This window comes from Fringilla coelebs (assembly GCF_963513975.1).
Source record: "Fringilla coelebs genome assembly, chromosome: 2".
NCBI classification, from domain to species: domain Eukaryota; kingdom Metazoa; phylum Chordata; class Aves; order Passeriformes; family Fringillidae; genus Fringilla; species Fringilla coelebs.
The window spans coordinates 116576459-116594315 of NC_140029.1; the positions used below are offsets into that span (position 1 = coordinate 116576459).

General features: G+C 55.7%; 1 protein-coding gene across 2 annotated transcripts in view; it reads left to right on the top strand.

Moving 5' to 3' along the window:
- Positions 1-909: 909 nt before the first annotated feature.
- SLCO2B1 (solute carrier organic anion transporter family member 2B1) overlaps positions 910-17857 on the top strand; it is a 30546-nt gene continuing 13598 nt past the window's right edge. The window contains exons 1-7 of one of the 2 annotated variants that reach the window (XM_084226587.1): positions 910-1011; positions 8001-8078; positions 12065-12202; positions 12294-12456; positions 13919-14146; positions 15188-15286; positions 15659-15789. In XM_084226587.1, the coding sequence (XP_084082713.1) occupies positions 982-1011; positions 8001-8078; positions 12065-12202; positions 12294-12456; positions 13919-14146; positions 15188-15286; positions 15659-15789 (867 nt within the window). In that variant the 5' untranslated portion in view covers positions 910-981. Of the gene's footprint in view, positions 1076-8000; positions 8079-12064; positions 12203-12293; positions 12457-13918; positions 14147-15187; positions 15287-15658; positions 15790-17857 lie in introns of both variants that reach the window. The other variant, XM_084226586.1, reaches the window with a different exon arrangement.

Sequence of the window (17857 nt, forward strand, 5' to 3'; positions counted from 1 at the left end):
GTGTGATGAGCTGGTGCAGAGGAAGCAGATGAGCCTCCCCTGGGAAGCACCAAGTCCCTCTGCCCAGAGTGTCCTGTGGGCTGTGCCACCATCAGAGCCCCACAAGAAATACCAGGAAGGAAAGGTCTGTGCCTTTCTCAGCCTCACCACCACCCTGAGAGGGGAAATATCCCACTCCGAACTGGGATAGCCAGGAGCTTCTTGTGGCTGCAACTTTATGGAATCCAAGCATGAATTTGCCCTGGCAAAGCTTGCCTGCGTTTGTGCACCTGTCTGCTGGGAGAGCTGGGGATGCTCACCTGGAGAGGAGAAGGCTCCAGGGAGAGCTCAGAGCCCCTGCAGGGCCTGAAGGGGCTCCAGGAGAGCTGGAGAGAGACTGGGGACAAGGCATGGAGGGACAGGACACAGGGAATGGCTCCCACTGCCAGAGGGCAGGGCTGGACGGGGCTGCCTGTTTGCTCTTGTCTGGAAAGCCTCAGTGCTCCGAGCAAGAGAGTACTGGGGAGACCTTGAAAATAAATAGTCCTGGGTTAGACAAACAAAGTTTCCCTTTCCCAAATCCCAGGATTACACCACGGCTTCAAAATTTACAGAAAAAAACCCTGCAGATGAAGCAAATTGAAGGAGAAAATGAACCCGAGGGAAGTGTCCTGGAGGAATGGGACCCTTGCGGGGAGGGGAGAGGGGACTGGAGCCGGGGGACGAGGAGAAAGCCAAGCCCAGTGTGGACTGGGGCTGGGTAAGCAGCTGGCAAAGCCCCGGCTCGGCAAACCGCACACCCTGTCACTCTGGGACTGCAGCTTCAGGAAAAGGAAAACACAGAAATAAATGAAACCCTATTGAAATGGATCGCAAAAGTTGGATGTGCTCCGGCTTATTTAAACAGTGCGGGCGAAGCCACACCTCCGGGCGGGCAGGAAAAGGAGCGAATGGCCCCGGCTCTCGGGGCAGAGGGAAAGTCTGGCTGCCGGTGGCCGTGGGATGAGCATCGGGAGAGCCCCGGGAGCAAGGGTGAGTGTGGCAGAGCTGCCCGCTGATGGAGGATGGCTCCGCTGCCGCTCGGGCTCTGCCAAAGGTGAACTTTCTGCTTGTGCGAGGCTCCTGCTGGGGCTGGGGCTGGGCGCAGCTTCACGGGGGAGAAAGAGGAGTGACTGCTCGCCCGCTCCGTGCCAGCCTGTGCACGTGTGCTTTGTCGCTCCCTCTCTGCTTGTGCCTATTTATCTGAGGGTCTGTTTCATCCCCAGTGAGGCAGCCCCACTGATTTCTCCGCTGCAGGGAATTTTCCCATTTCCCCAATGCTGCCCCGATGGCTTTCTCTCATAGTTTCACTTCTGTAAGGGCAATGGCTCTTTGCAGCCCGGATCTTGGGAAGAGGCCTGGCAGCGTGGATCTGACCTGCGCCTGGCTGCCAAACCTCTCAAACCTGCCCAAAGCTCTCCAGCAGGGAGACTCCTGCGGCCCCGGAGTCATGGGAGGCTCTGGGGTCAGTGCTGAGCTGCTCCGGCCGAGCTTTCCGTGGCTGCAGGGCTCTGGGAGCAGCAGGCTGCTGGGTTTCTGCTGGCTCCTGCAAACGGGGGGCTGCTGTGTCCCCTCAAGCCTTTGGGCTGGGCACATCCCCCGGGAGCCAGCCGTGGGAACAGCCTGTCCTCCCCGGAGCACGGATTTTAGTTTGGGGTGAGGCTGGCCACACCTGTGCCTCTGTCAGGTGCCAGCTGGGGTGTCCCTGCTGGGCATGGGGACAAGGGGACTGGTCTGCAGGGGTGGGTGGGCTCGTGTCCCCTCCTGTGTGGGGGCTGCTGCTCTGATCCCACCTCTGGAGATGGGTGCCCAAGGGCAAGGACACCCCGGATGGGCAGCTGCTGTGTCAGGAGGGAATGGCACTGCATGTCCCAAAAAACACTGGCTGCTGCTGGACCCCTGGCAGTGTTCCAGACCAGGTTGGACACTGGGGCTTGGAGCAGCCTGGGCACAGTTGGCATTTCCAGGCTCTGCAATGCCTCACCCAAACCCCCAAACCCTGCAGGGCTGCTGGGTCTTCTCCCCTCCCTGCAGCAGCCCAGGGATCTCTGGGGATCTTGGTCTGGTCACAACTGGATCCCAGCTCTGGTTCCTCCGTGGTTCCCGGCTCCCAGTCTGCTCCCAGCCCCGGTTCCTCCGTGGTTCCTGGCTCCCAGTCTGCTTCCAGTGCTTCCCTGGGGGTGCTGCTCTGCACTGTGCCCTGCTCTGGACCTGCCACAGGCACCTTGGCTGGAGGTAGATGAAATATTGAGTGTTCTGAGCCATGATGTGCCTGAGTGTGGCTTTGAGGGATGGCCTGGGAGCTTTGTTTTCCCCTCAGCACCTGCCATTGGCACAGCAGGCTCTGGAAAGGTGATTTTCCAAGGAAGTGGAGGCAGTGTGGGAGGCAGAGCGGGCGGTGAGGGGAATTCCTGCCTTGAGACATGATTGGAACACCACAAGGCGCCATCCAGAGAAAACCGAGAGTGAGCGCGTGGCTGGAGAAACCCCAGGACAAGGTCACGCCCAGGGATGCAGGAAAGGGCTTGTTGCTGTCAGGCAGCTCGGCTGGGGCCAGCTGTGCCTCCAGCTGCAGGTCTGGGCACCTCCAGAAGATAATCTCCATTTTCACTGGACTTTCTTTGTCCCTCCGGGCGTACAGATGACAGTGCAGTCCACCAATGTTGAATAATGGAAGAAGGACATTGGGTAGTTCCCCTTGCTGCCCAAAATACCAGCATTTCCCTCTTTTCCTGTGCCAGCTCCAGCCCCCACCAGCTGCTCCGGGCTGGGGCTTCACTCCAGCACTTGCTCCTTGTCCATCAGCACCCAGAAATGTCACCAGGTCTGTCCCACCCGCAGTGTTTCCTCTGCTGTTCACAGCCAGCTCCTCTCTTGCTGGCTAAGGAATTTTCTCACTTCTCCTAAGCTCTACTCAGTTCCCTTTCCTGGCAGCAGCATTTCCCTGCTCCTGCTCCTCCATTCATCCATCCATCCATCCATCCATCCATCCATCCATCCATCCATCCATCCATTCCTGTTGCTTGCAGGTGGCCAGCATCAGTCCCAGCTCCTGGTGAAGCAAGTTTTACTGTCCACCTCCCAAATTTGGGGATGCTCTGGTTGTTAATCCCTGGGTTAGTGTGGAGGGGGGAAAGAGCTGCTCTGGAATGTCCCCTGGAAATAAACGTTTGGGATTGGGGTGCAGCTGCTCCTCATGGAATACCCAGCATGAGGAGCAGGTCTGTGGTCCTGGGCAGACCATCAGTGCAGATGGAAGATCTGGGCTTGTTGGGACTTCTTTTGTCAGAAGTTACAGATAACAAATAGCAAACAAGCTCTGGTTTGCTCCAGGAGGTCTCAGCTCCAGGGAGCTGCTGGGGTTTCCACTCAGGATGTGTGTTCGAGGCACGGGGCCATTGCAGGGCCTCTTGCTCCTTGTTTTGCAACAGCTTCCCCTTCAAAAAGTTCGTTTTTCTCACCAGAGGTGTCTGTGTCCCTAGAGCCACTCTGGCTCTGCCCGTTTCCTCCAGCTGCTCCTTGCACCGCAAACTCTCACAGCTTTCAGGGGAACTCAGCAAAAAATCTGTGTTTTTCTCAGTTTTCACTCCTCTCCAAGCAGCAGTGAAGTACAGAGGGGAAGAAACATCAGGAAGGTATTTATGGTGTATGAAACCCCAAATGGGGGAAGCTGTGGTTTGGGATCACTTCCCTTCAGGCTTCTCTTGGCAGGTGTTTATCCATAGAGCCAAGCACTGCCTGCAGCCTGTGGAAAAGCAGATTCCTGCTGGAATCAGGCTCTTCATCCTTCCTTCAGCACTTTAACTCCCATGAAGGGGCTGGAGCTGCTTGAGGCAGGAAGAGTTTGCCTGCCAGACACAGAGGAGGTGGTGCTAAGATAGAAAATGGACACAGGACAAGGCTCTCCTGCAGCATAGCCACATCTGCCCCTCCCAGGCCAGGGGGTGGGTGCGCAGCACCTGGCTCCATCCAGAACACAGGGGTGACTTCTGTACTCAAAATACTGCATGAAACTGTGGAAGGAAGGAGCAAAACTGGCAAAGCTGGGAGGTCCTGGTGTGGCAAACCTCACAAACCCTTGAGCCCTACACAAACCCACAGGTGATGGGGAGGAACGGGGCAGGAGCATTTGGGGCTGCTGGTGGCTGAGAGGCTGGACATGAACCAGCCCAGAAACTCACAACCCTGGGCTGATCCCCCAGCCTGGGCAGCAGGAGAGGGAGGATTCTGTCCCTGAGCCCAGGTGAGAGCCCACCTACAGAGCTACAGAGCTGTCCCAGCCCTGGGGACACAGCAGCAGCACCTGGAGCTGTGGGAGAGAGCCCAGAGGAGGCCCCAGAGCTGCTCCAGGGCTGGAGCCAGGCTGGGAGAGCTGGGGATGCTCACCTGGAGAGGAGAAGGCTCCAGGGAGAGCTCAGAGCCCCTGCAGGGCCTGAAGGGGCTCCAGGAGAGCTGGAGAGGGACTGGGGACAAGGCATGGAGGGACAGGACACAGGGAATGGCCTCAAATTGACAGAATAGGTTTAGATTTGATATTAGGAAGGAATTGTTGCCCAGAGAAGCTGTGCCTGCCCCATCCACAGGCAGTGACACCCGAATCCCCATCTCTGGTTTGGTGCTGCCAGGTGAGCTCCAGCTCCTGCCCCACATCCTGCAGTGCTGGAGCAGGTGAGGATCCCCCCAGGAAGGGCTCCAGTCCTGGCAGGGGTGCCAGGGAGAGGCAGGGAGCTCTGGGAGGCCTCAGCACACACCACACACCTGGGGAGCAGGGTTTCATCACTCCTGAAGCAGAGGGCTGGAGCCTCTCCTTTGTTGCCTGTGCTTGCATCTCATGTGTTTCAACACCAGTTTTCCTTTTTCCTCTAATTTCTAACCTCCAGTACTGTTTTTCTATTCTAATTTCTTGTAAGATTTCTGTCATCTGTGGCCCATTTCTCATTACACAGAGTCACTGAGCTGGGCCCATCTCATTTCACTTTCTTTTTGCCACATGGTGCAAGACAGAAACAGCTCTCAGGCACATTCCTGCATCCCTTTTCATTCCCTGTCTTTTTCCATGCCGTGCACCCACTGCCTTTCCCTTCTGCTGTGTTATAAAGGATCTCTGCACCCACATTTTCCGAGCCAGCTTCCCCTTCACCCCAGGCACAAATTACACATAAATAAACAAATTACCCCCCTCATAAATACACACCCTGACACCCTTCCAGCCTCACTGCCACTGAGGCAAAATTATTCAGCAGAAGGAAGACAGATTCCAGAATATTTGCTGGCATGTCGTTCCCCTGCTGGGGTTTAATTTGCTGTGTTACATTGGCTGTTATTTACTCACGCTCTGCTGAGCCCAGCGTGTGCCTCTCCTTGCTCAGCCGAGGGGAGCAGCTGGTGATGAAGGCTTTGGGGGGAGAAACGGCCTCGGGAATGGGACAGGGTGCTGAGCACCCAGCCCAGACCCTGCTGGCACAGCAGGACCCTGGTGCAGCTCCCAGACAGGGTTTGAGGCACTTCTGCTGCCCTGGTGTCAGAGGAGAGGCAGCCTGGGGACAAGTGGAGCATCTTAATCAGTGCTGCAAATGGTTTGGGAGATTGTCTCCGATATAGGCAGTGACAGGACACAGGAAAGGCTTCCCACTGCCAGAGGGCATGCCTAGGTGGGATCTGGGGAAGGAATTCCTCTTTGAGAGGGTGGGCAGCCCATGGCACAGGGTGCCCAGAGCAGCTGGGGCTGCCCCTGGATCCCTGGCAGTGCCCAAGGCCAGGCTGGACAGGGCTTGGAGCACCTGGCACAGTGGGACGTGCCCCTGCCATGGCAGGGGTGGCACTGGGTGAGCTTTAAGGTCCCTCCCAACCCAAGGGATTCTTTGCCCAGATGGGGGTTATTCCCAGTCTGCAGCTCCCCTGGGAGCAGGCAGGAGGTGCCAGGCAGGTGAGGCTGGGATTCCTGGCAGAATTTTAGTGGCATCACTTGGTGTGAGGCTGAGCTCAGCTCCCCGTGCCCACTGCACCCAGGGATTGCCATGCCAGGCCTTTCTGAGGGATGCACTGACCCAGGACAGAAGTGGGAAGAAAACTGGGCTCTGAGGACAAATCCTGCACCTGTGGCTGAAGGAACAACAGCAGCTGATGGATCTGCAGCACTCTGAACAACCATCCATCCATCCATCCATCCATCCATCCATCCATCCATCCATCCATCCATCCATCCTTTTTTAAATTTTTTTTTCACTCAGTTAAGTCTTATCTCCCTCTCTATTTGATGTCCTCTCAGCAGGGTCAAAGTACTTTTCTCTTTAGTTTGGTTCCTAAGGGAGCAGGGCAGGTGAGATGGGCGGGATCTGAGGGCAGGGCTTTATCCTCAGTTTGATCTGCTGGCAAACCCTGGTGTTGGAGAGATCTGAGCAGTGCCCCGGGGTCAGCCGCCCTCCCCCCTCCTCCACACATGTAAAAGAGAGCTGGAAAGGATGACAGAGTGCATTCTGGATTTGTGGTTTGCGGGTCTAATGAGGGACACAGACATGAGCACAGTTAACCAGGACATGGAGCCTGCTTCCAGCTCCATCAGCACTCCCATCTCTGGAAATCCAGGCTCCTTTGGGTTTCCTGCCTTTGGTGTTCCACCCTTTTCCTGCCCCCTGAGCATCCCGGGGGCTGCAGCAGCAAGCCCAGGGCTGTCAATAATTGATCAGGGCTGGAGCCAGGCAGGTGCCTCTGCCCCAGCACGGCTGAGCACTCCAGGGGCCAGGGAGTTTTTCCTGCCTGCTTCCATTGGCGATCAAATCCACTGTATTGATCCCACCCTGGATCTGTTACAGCAGTCTCTCTCAGAATGGGCTGAGGGCAGCAATTGCATTCGGCAGAGGCTGCTGTGGCACTCGGAACTCGTGCAGGCCCCCTCTGGAATTCACCTCTCGGGGTTTATAAACACCGCAGTGAAGGCAGGCTCGTCCTGCGAGAAGTTACATCAACCCCTGCATTTTGTTAATTTGTTCGAGGCTGCGGGTCCTCGCTCCTTTGCTTCTCATCATGGGGGAAATAGAATTACACACAACAATAATGGGAAGCCTTTCACCCCATTTGCTGCGGAGATGAAAACATCTATTAGAATGTGCTGAACAACAAGTTAAAGCCTAATGGCTCTAACGTGCCTCGGAACAATGCAGCTTCCTGAGCAGGAAGCCTGGCTGCTGAAACCCAACAAAGACATCGCGGGTCCCTGGGGAGGAGGCACTGACAGGAGGGAAGGAGACCTGCGGGCAGGCAGGGGCTGCTGGCTTCCCGCGAGCCTGGAGGGCTTCTTCCAGGGGATGTGCAGGAATGCTGTGGGTGCCAATGGGATGCACAGGGATGCAGGGCTTTAATCCAGCAGTGCCCAGCACGGGGAGGGATGGGAAGGGAAGGGCTTGCTGAGCCAGGAACCGCTGCCCCCGAGCCTGGACACATCCCTCCGGAGGGATGCAGAGGTTGGGTCCTGGTCAGGGCAGGGCCAGGACTTGGCATCTCCTTGAACGTCTCAGAGCCCATTTCTGCAGCCCCTGGGATCCCTTTGGAAACCCATTACTGCAGCTCACTGCTGCCCTTCGATTCCCACTTCTCCAAGCTGAGGTGCCTCTGGATGGCAGCACAGCCATCAGCTTTGCCAGCTGCCCTCCCAGTGTTTGCTGCTGGCAACTGGCTGAGGGTGTCCCATCACCCCGGCCATTGGTAAGGAGTCACGCCGACCCCAGAAATGTTTCACAATATTGTCTTTGGCTCTGCTGAGCATCATTTCACCTCCCAGGCCTCTGGGGTTTAACATTTTGCAGGCTGCTTTGTTGCTTTGCAGAATCAAAGTGCTCGGAGCAAAGGAAAGCCAGGAACAATTAGTGATTGCTTGGGAGACCTGTGTGCCCGCTGTGGGGGTGTTTGGCAGGACTTTGCCTGCTGAGCAGGGGGGAATTGAGGCCCAGCCACGAGCATTGTGCTGAATGATTTATCCCTGACAGGCTGACAGGATGACGAGGAGCAGCCAGCCGGACGTGGCCCGGAGCACGCTCTGCAGGAGCCCCTTTCTCAGCATCAAGGTAAACACCCCCTGCCTTCCCCAGCACCCCCTCAGCTCCCTGGCCTGGGAAACAGCAGCTCAGCTTCTGCAGAAGGCACTGCCAGGATTTATGGGCACCAGGTGTGTTCGGGGAATGCCCCCTGTGTTTCCCAGGGCACAAGTGCCTTTGGTGTGGAGTTGTCTCCATTCCAGAGCCAGTGGTGGGACAGCAATGTTTCAGTGCAGGTTTAACTCCCAGCTCCTCCAGAGAATCACAGGATGGGATGCCATGGGATAGGATGGGATGGGATGGGATGGGACGGCATGGCATGGCATGGCATGGCATGGCATGGCATGGCATGGCATGGCATGGCATGGCATGGCATGGCATGGCATGGCATGGCATGGCATGGCATGGCATGGGATAGGATGGGATGGGATGGCATGACCTTAAAGCCCATCCAGTGCCATGCCCTGCCATGGCAGGGACACCTTCCACCGTCCCAGGCTGCTCCATGCCCTGTCCAGCCTGGCCTGGGACACTGCCAGGGATCCAGGGGCAGCCACAGGTGCTCTGGGCACCCTGTGCAGGGAACAATTCCTTCCCAAGAGCCCATCTAGGCCTGGCTTTGTCAGTGGGAAGCCTTCCTTCTAAGTCTTGGGTCCTCCTGGATTTGGTGCAAGCCCAGGCTCACCCGATGAGGGTTTGAGGAGCTCTGCAGAACCACAGGCCGCACCTGGAATGGTTCCCTGTGTCTTGCAACATCTGCTTCATTCCCTTCTGGCTCAATAACCCCTTGTTATCAGTAGTGGCAGCCCTAACACCAGTGCATTCAGGGTAGTTGGAAGCCAATTACCTGACTCATTAGAGAATCTCACCAGGCCAGAGAGCAGAACCTGACAATCCAATTTAAAGGCTCAGGATTTCTCTGTCCCTTTTGCGGGGAAGATTTGGGGTTTTGAGGGTTTTTGTACAAATGCTGGCGCATTTACTAACCCTCCTCGGTGTGGCAGGAGGAGAGTGAGTCACTGAGGCAGAGGCTAGCAGAGCCTACACAGAGGTTGGAGACACACTGCCATGGCCTGAGGCTCTTACCCAATCCTTTCAGCCCAATCAGCTGGTTTTTATCTGGTGGGCTTTGTTTGTTTCTTCTTTACTCCCCAGCAAGGTCATCTCTAGAAATATGACCCCTCTGATTTTTCAATGAGGAGATATTTTAAAGGGGTTCAAAGATTAAACCATTGAGGGGCATTGAGGGGCAAAGCTCAGGCCTGTGAGCAGAATCAAGCTGTATTTTGCTGTATCTGTGAAGGTAGATCCTAAAATCCCAGACTGGTTTGGGTTGGGGGGGACCTTAAAGACCCTCTTGTTGCAAGCCCTGCCACGGGCAAATGTGGAGGAAGCTCTTGTCACCAAGAACACAATTATCCTCAGCACAGGATGTTTTCTCCTTATCTCCTGGGGTTTTTTTTCAAGAAGTTAGGCCACCCTGTCCGGTTTCTAAATTACTTCCTCAGAAAACAAAACTTGCAGCCCAGGGTTTGAATGGCTCTTGCAGAGACACAGAACCATTGCACAATGTGGTTGGATGTGTTTGAAGTGGCTGAAGGACCAAAAATCACAGCACTGCAGTTTTTATGGGTATTTATATCTCCAGAGAACGTGTCACAAAAACCACAGACCACATGTCAAAATGCAACTGGGGGACATAACTAAAAACTGCCCTGATTGGCTTCAAGGAGCATTGTGATTTAGATGGGATAACTGGGAAGGAATTGTTCCCTGGGAGGGTGGGGAGGCCCCTGGATGCCTGGCAGTGCCCAAGGCCAAGCTGGATGTGACTGGCAGCCACCTGGGACAGTGGGAAGTGTCCCTGCCATGGCAGGGCAGGTACTGGATGGGCTTTAAGCCCCCTCCCAGCTACAGGCCCAGCCAAACTGGTTCCAGCTGTTTCCTCCCAGAGCCATTTGCCATAAGCACAGCCCAGTGTGCCTCTGCCATGTGCTGAGGCACAAAACCCTCTCTGAGAATAACCTCCAGAACCTCCCAGGCACGTGGAGGGAGCGTGGTGGGGACGTGCTGCTGTCAGCTGGGCAGGACGGCGTGGGGAGCCCTCAGGAGGAGAGTTTGCTGCCAGGCTGCTCCATCCACACTGCAAACACAGGCAGCCCTTGGAAAAGGGCTTTTTCCAGACCACCAGGAGAGGAATTGCTGGTGTTTAATTCGCAGGTCTGTGATTTACTGGCTGTGTAGGATGGAGGGTGTTTCTCTGTTCCCTTGCATATCCAGGCTGCTCCTGGTGTCCATGGTGTGTCCTGCTGCCAGGGAAAAGGTCTTGGGAAAAGCCTGGGGTCTGCCAATCCAGGTCACCTGCTGGGGCAGCACATCAGTCCCAGCAGTCCAGCGGAGCCAAAGGCCAGGAAAAGCCTGCTCTTCCTTTTCCTGACAAAAAATTGATGGCTGAGAGCAAAGAGCCCCTGGAGGTAGGACTGGGGTCCTTGCCCAAGGCACTGCAGGTCCTCTGCAGGGCCATCTCTCCTAAAATACCAGTTTCCCAACCCATTTTGAGCTGCAGAGGATGTGGGGCAGTGCTGGGCAGCAGCTGAGCCTCTGTAAACCCCCGAAGTTCCAGGATTTGGATGCTCAGGGGGCTGTGTGCTAGGATGCCTGCAAAAAAAAATAACCAGATCTGGTTTCAGCCTTTCCCTCTGAAGTGATGTGCTCAGGAAGCAGAGCTGGGACACAGCCAGCGACTCGGAGGAACGCAGGAGGTTTAGCAAAGCTGAGTCTGGGGACGCCTTCCTTTGGCTGGGTGACATTTTCCCAGTCCAGACACGTTGCAGCCATCAGTGGTGACATGAGCCTGGAAGGGGGGAGGTCCTGGATGCTGTCCTGCTGTGCATCATGCCAGCCCATCATTCGGGAGGCAGTGACCTCAGCCCAGCCCCGCAGTTCCCAGGAACACAGGGGTTTGACCTTCCTCCTTTCTGTGCTGGGGATGCTGCCTTGGCTGACAGAGCAGCCCAGTTTGGCAGTGACCTCACTTGAGGGCTGGATCAGAACGAGATGTAGCCGAAATCCAGGCCAGGCTCAGCAGTTTCTCTGTGGTGGGAGCTGCTGCAAAACACACAGAGCAGGAGACGCACCCCAAGGGTTTGGGCACCAGCCCAGGCTGAGGGCAGCAGCTCTGGAAGGAGCCAGGGCATCCAGCCTGTCCCACAAGGACATGGGTAGGCTGTGTCCTGAGGGTGTGTGACTGTTTGGGCTGGTTATCTGAGCTCCTTTGGGGGCTGGAGGGGTGCCTGGGAGAGCCACAAGGCTGCAGGAGGGAGGTGGCTCAGATGGAGGAGGGAGGATGGAGATGAGGGCAGATTATTTTCTGGGAGATGGTGGACTTTGACCAGGTTTGCTTCTGGAAGTGTAAGAGAGCCATCACATTTTCCAAAGGAGGTGTGTTTTACATCTAGGGCTTTGTGAGAAGGAAAGGAAAGCAGCCTGAATTCTTGTCCCTGACCTGCTGACTTTCTCTAGAGGAGTTGTTTGTTGGTGTGTTTAGAAGGGCTCGTTCCTGTCCCAGAAGAGCTCCCAGCACTGGGGATGGCTGTCTGCCTCTGGCTGAATGGGAACAGGAATGTTGTGCAACCTCCCTTCTGCTGCTGCATCCGAGGGACAGGGCCAACACAAACAGGGATCATCCCAGCTGAAGGCATGTGTTTGTCCAAAGCCACTTCTCAGCTAAGAAATTACAGCCTCCTTGCAGATACTGACCCTGCTGTGACTTTTGGCAGGGGCCAATTCCATGGTTCTGGCCTAATCTCAGGGGATTTCACTGGTGTCAGAGCAGGGATGATGTTTCCAAGGCTTGTGGTCAGAGGTTTAAGTTGGATAATGGTGCCTTTCTGAGGGGGAGGCAGGTTGTTGAGCTGCAGCTCTCGGTGACCCTGCAGCTCTGGGTGACCCTGCAGCTCTCAGTCACCCTGCAGGTCTCAGTGACCCTGCTGGGGGTTCCATTTCTGTGTTGGCAGTTCTTTGTGTTCTGCCATGGGCTGCTGCAGCTCTCCCAGCTCCTGGTCTCCGGCTACCTGAAGAGCTCCATCTCCACCATCGAGAGACGCTACGGCCTCTCCAGCCAGACCTCGGGGCTGCTGGCCTCCTTCAACGAGGTGAGCCGTCCCCCCAGCCGTGTCCCCATCCCCCTGAGCGCTGTCCCCGTGCTGCCCTGCCCTGGGACACAGCGCTGCTCTGTCCCTGCAGGTGGGGAACACGCTGCTGATCGTCTTTGTCAGCTACCTGGGCAGCCGCGTGCACCGGCCGCGCCTCATCGGCTGCGGGGCCCTGCTGGTGTCCCTGGCCGGCTTCCTCATGGCCCTGCCCCACTTCCTCACGGGCCCCTACGAGTATGACCACTCCGTGGCCAGTGAGTGCTCAGAAACCTGCTCAGGAACCTGCTCAGAATCCTGCCTTGGGCCCTGGGACCCCAGGAGGAAATAACAGAATGACGGGATGGTTCGTGTGGAAAAGACCGTAAAGATCATCTCGTTCCACCCCTGACGTGGGAGGGACACCTTCCACCAGCCCAGGGTGGCCTTGGACACTGCCAGGGATCCAGGGACAGCCACAGCTCCCCTGGCAGCCACCCTCACAGGGAACAATTCCTTCCCAACATCCCACCTATCCCTGCCCCTGGCGGTGGGAAGCTGTTGTGAAATGGCCTTCCCTCCAGGCACTGGGAGCTGCAAGCTGTTGGCTTCTCCTCAGGACATTTTATTTTCCTGAGAATGAAATCATCTCAACCCTGAGAGGCAACAGCTACTGGTGGAAAGCAGAGCCAGGGGGATGTGGGAACCATGGAACCATGGGAAGGGGCAGGAAAACAATCAAAATACAGGCTGTGCTTCTGATTCCCCTTGTTTGCTGTACATCCAGCCTCACCTGCCTTCCCTGGTCTAGCTGGGCTGTCCTTGAGGTTTTAAACCCCACTGGAATATCAGCCTCCCTTGAGATACATGTAGGTCTAAATCACTCATGTAGGGAACAGGACAGGGTGGGTTTGGGACAATCCTGTAGGGAACAGGACAGGGTGTGTTTGGTATTTTCTCCCTAAAGGAAAATAAAGGGCTGGGAACAGAAAGAAAGGAGAAAACAAGTTACTTGCTACCTCCCCAATTCCTGCCATGAAGCTCCAGCAAACTTTCTAGAAACCTCCACTGAAGAGCTTTTGTTTGGCTCACCAGAGGGAGTGCAGCTGGTTCAGGCAACTGCAGACACCAAAGGAAGGCTGAATAGGTGAATCATTGCTGGCTGCAAGCAGGAGCCAGCTGCAACCCCAGCTTGGAAACACTGGGGTGTTTCAGCAGTGCTGTCTGAGCACTTGGAGCTCCCCAGGATCTGGGGCATAACCATGGAAATCCTGCTGTCAGCACCAGCACCCCCTTGCCCGGGGTTCTAAGGAAGATGGGTGCCAGAATCAGCCCTTTCACTTGGGCAGCTTTTCTGAGGAAAACTAGCTCTCGTTTCCTGGGTAGCTGCTCACAAAATCTGCAGGTTTGCTCAGTTACCTGTATTGGGCGGTCTATCAAAGGTGCTGGCAGTGACCCCTGATGGAGGAAAAGCCTTGAAGGCTTTCCGGGTTCATGACCCCTCTCTGTGAACACCCGTGCATTGACCTTTGCACCTTCTTTGTGTTTTCTTTCCCTTGCCATCTAAGATAAGGATAAGAAAAGGATAAGATGAGGACATGGAGCTGCTGGAGCAGATCCAGAGCTGGGGGTGTTCTTCTGGAGGAGGCTGCAGGGAGAGCTCAGAGCCCTTCCAGTGCCTAAAGGAAGAAGTCCTTTCTGCAGACCGAGCTCCTCAGAGCTGTCCCCTTGTCACCTCAGGCACCTTCAGCAACACCACGGACCTGTGCCAGCCCGGAGCCCCAAGGGCTGGGGCCAACCTGAGCGATGCCAGCTGCCCTCCCCACGGCTCCAGGGAGAACCACGAGGTGCTGCTGGTGATGTTCGTGGCCCAGGCCCTGCTGGGCATCGGCGGCGTGCCCATCCAGCCCTTCGGCATCTCCTACATCGACGACTTTGCCAGCGAGAGGAACTCCCCCCTCTACCTGGGTGAGGCTGGTCCTGGGCTGCAGCTGGCAGCCAGGCCAGGCTGGGCTGATTGGCACTAATGACAGCAGGGCTTGTTACAGCCCTTCTGCTCTGCCCACAGCCAGGAAGGTTTCTGCAGAAAGAGTTTATGTGCTTGGGCAGGCAGCTGAAGAGCCCCCATTTGGGGCAGAATCTGGGGGTTTTTATTTGAGAATGTCAAAAACTGGAGTTAACTACCATATCCTCCTCCAGAGAGGCTTCAGGAAGGCCTAGAGGGACAGTCTGATCTCCGTGTTCACAAGTGGCAGCTGTGGGTTTAAAGGGCAGCAGTGGGGACTCTGTTCAGTTGTCAGCAAAGCCAAACAAACCAAAGAAAGCAAAGAAAGCAAAAAAACCAGACCAAACAAACCAAAGAGAGCAGTTTCAACCACCTGGGAGATGGGAGGGTACCCTTCAGCAGAGGGGGTGCTGGAGAACTGCTTGAGCACAGGCCCACAGGGGTGTCCCAGGGTGGTGGGATGGACAATGTGGTCCTTGCAGCTCCTTCCAGTCCTTTCCCAGCTGTTACCTGTCACAGCCTCGAATCGAATGAAGCAGCAAAGGTAGATCAAAACAGATCATTAGTGCTGAAAAAAGGAAGCACAGCATCAAGTTTTGCTCTGGTAGGTGATCCAAACCTCTCACATGTAAGGTAGGAGTTGAATCTTACATGTGTGGATTTCTTCTATCAGTAATTCACAGAGAAGAATTCACTGATAACTTTTATCTCCTTCACCTTGTGAAACTTGGTGTTCCCTGGATTACTGATGCCAAGGGGCACCTCTTGTTCCTGGAAGTACTGCAGTCCTTCTAGGAGGCTGAGGACAAGTGTCTGAGCTGAGCCAAAGGCAATTCCATGTGGGAAAGGAAGATGGGGGGCATGGGGCTGTTGCTCTTGGAGATAAGAAAGCTGCCAGGGAAATGGGCTGTGATGGAGGCAGGTGCAGCAGAGCCTGGTCCCACCCTGAGGCTCCCCCAGGTCCCTTCCCCAGGCTGAGCCCTCCCTGCTCTCATGTCCCACAGGAATCCTGTTCTCCCTGACGGTCGTTGGGCCGGGGGTGGCCTTCATGCTGGGCTCTGCCATGCTGAGGTTCTACGTGGACATCGACAAAGTCAGCTCAGGTGAGGCAGCACAGCTCCTGGCAGAGCTTCTGGAGCAGGGGGGCTTCCAGCCCCCTGGGGGTTCTCTGCCCTGTATCAGCCAGTGGGGCAGAGTGGGCATCCAGCACATCCCTGTGCCAGCTGTCCCCATCCAAAGGAGCTCTTTGGACACCCAGGGGGCAGCAATGAAATGGAAAGAGACAATGAAATGTGATTTAGTGGTGGGATGATCGGGGCAAACGCTGCTCAGGCCCCAGAACTGATGATCCTGGGCTGGGAGCCACCACCCTGGGGCTGACTGGTGCTGGGGCTGGCTGGGGCCACACTTGGGTGCACTGGGGTCCCTGCCTTGTCCCAGCACTGGTCTGATGCCCCTCTCCTCTCCTCTTGCAGCTGAGGTGCAGCTCACCAACAAGGACCCGCGCTGGGTCGGGGCCTGGTGGCTCGGGTTCCTGGTGGCTGCCAGCCTGGTGGCCCTGTGTGCCCTGCCATACTTCTTCTTCCCACGGGAAATGCCAAAAGAGGTAGGAGAGGTTCTGCACACACACAAACACACACCTCGGTGGGGCCGAAATGCCAGCCACAGGAACCAGAACCACTGGCAGTGCTGTGCCTTGGGGAGGGGGAGGATGCCGTCCCAGATTCTCATGTTTACCAGAGGTTTGCCAGGGGAGGCAAAGGGCAGCCAGTTTTGTCCATCCTGGCAGCTTTTGTCTGGGAGAAATCACTAATTTTGGAGATGAAGTTGAAATTCCATCAGTGGGCTCCTGGCAGATGAGGACAGCTCTTCTCCAGCAGAGCTGGGGATCGGGGCAGGGAGTGTCTGTGCAGTGCAGAACTGCTGACCAGGAGTGTCTGAGCAGTCCAGAGCTGCTCCCCAGGGGTGTCTGGGCAGTGCAGAGCTGCTCTCCAGGGCCTGACACAGCTCAGGGACTCCCTGAGCGTCCCGGCTGCGCGTGACAGCGCCTCGGGAGCAGCACAGCAGAACGAGCTGTGCTGGCAGAGGAGGTGTTTCTGAGGGCTGGGATGCCACTGGAGCTGCTGGGACATGCTCAGGAGATGAAGCTGTGCTCTGTGCTCCTCTTGGCCGTGTGTGAAGGGGTGTCAGTGTCCTCCACATGTGCTGTACCTCAGGGCAGCGTCGAAACCTCCCTGTCTGAACAAGTCTGTGCACCCATGCAGAGTAATCCTTCATTTCTCCTGACACTGCCTGAATCTCCACAGGAATCAGTGCAGACTGGTGGTTCCCTGACCTGTTCTGCCAGCTCAGCCTGGGGATGCAGTGATTTACTGACGTGAGCTGTGAGGTGATGGGGTGCTCTGTGCAGGGCAGGAGGGGGGTGACCCCAAATGCAGCGTGCCTGAATGCTCCTCCTGCAGCCTGGGCTGCTCTCAAGCCTTAGGGAAGGTCTGGGCTAGCAGGCTCTAGGCTCATCTTAGGGAAAAGTTCTTCATTAGGGCTGATGGGAATATTAATTTCATAAATGCCTCTCGAGAGAAGATAATGCACTTCCAGCTAAAACAGCTGCACTTCCTGGCAAGCGCTGCACTCTGAGCAGTTTGGAACAGTTTAAGGGGGAACAGGCTATTGATTTTAAAAGGAGCAGGAAGATTTCACCCTGCTCTGCTGGCTGAGATGTGTAGGATACACTTCCACATGGCTGAGCACCCACGTGTCCCTCTGCAGCATGTGAATTTCTTGAATTCTTGGATTTCTCCCCATTTTTGCATCTCCCTCAGAAAGCTCTTGGAATCTGCTGACGGTTAAAAATAATAGTAGGAAAATACAGTAAACAACCAAATTCTGCCCTCCTTGCAGAAGGGGAGGCACTGGGGCCAGCCACGCCTGCCCCAGGAGGTATCAGCACCAGCAAGGGGCCCTGCCTAAAAAAATTCAAATAAAAGGCTCTGCAGAAAGTTTGCCACGTGCTGTTCTGGGTAACACATGTGAGCTGTAGGAGCTCACACTCCAAGATGTGCTGGAAATGGATGTTTTCCTCTGTGTGTGTACTGTCCTGCCCACAGCACATCCCTTCAGGCACAGCCTGGAAAAGCACTGCTCTGCTCTGCCAGAGGCAGCTGAGGTGCTCCTGCAGCACCAGCTGGGATCTCACTTGTGGCCACCCTCCTCAGTGGGCATCGTGCAGCAAACACTGGGTGCCACTGAGCCCTCTGTGTCCCTGGAGACTGATCTGCCTCCTCCCACCAGCCAAGACACATCTACATTTTTTATCCCACAGCCACATTGCAGCTTCACCTTTTCTTGATGAACTCTTTCTTTGAAGTTCCTGGAATGGCTCGTGTTAACATTAATGATAGTGTGGGGCTGCTCTTTTGATCTTTTTCTCCTAAATTAGTCGCTCCAAACCCAGAACATTTTTATTTCTCTGCGTTGCTGCTTGCCAGTAGGTTTCTAGCACCAAAGTATCCTAAATAATCCTCTTGAGGGCTGATCATGGCAAAGCCATGAGGTTGTCATGAGATCAGGAAGGGGATGAGAGGATGAGGCTCTTATACAGGAAAAACTGTTTTCAGCTGAGAACAGCTTTTCCTCCCAGTAATTCCAGTGTAATCCTGCCTCCATGGGCCCAA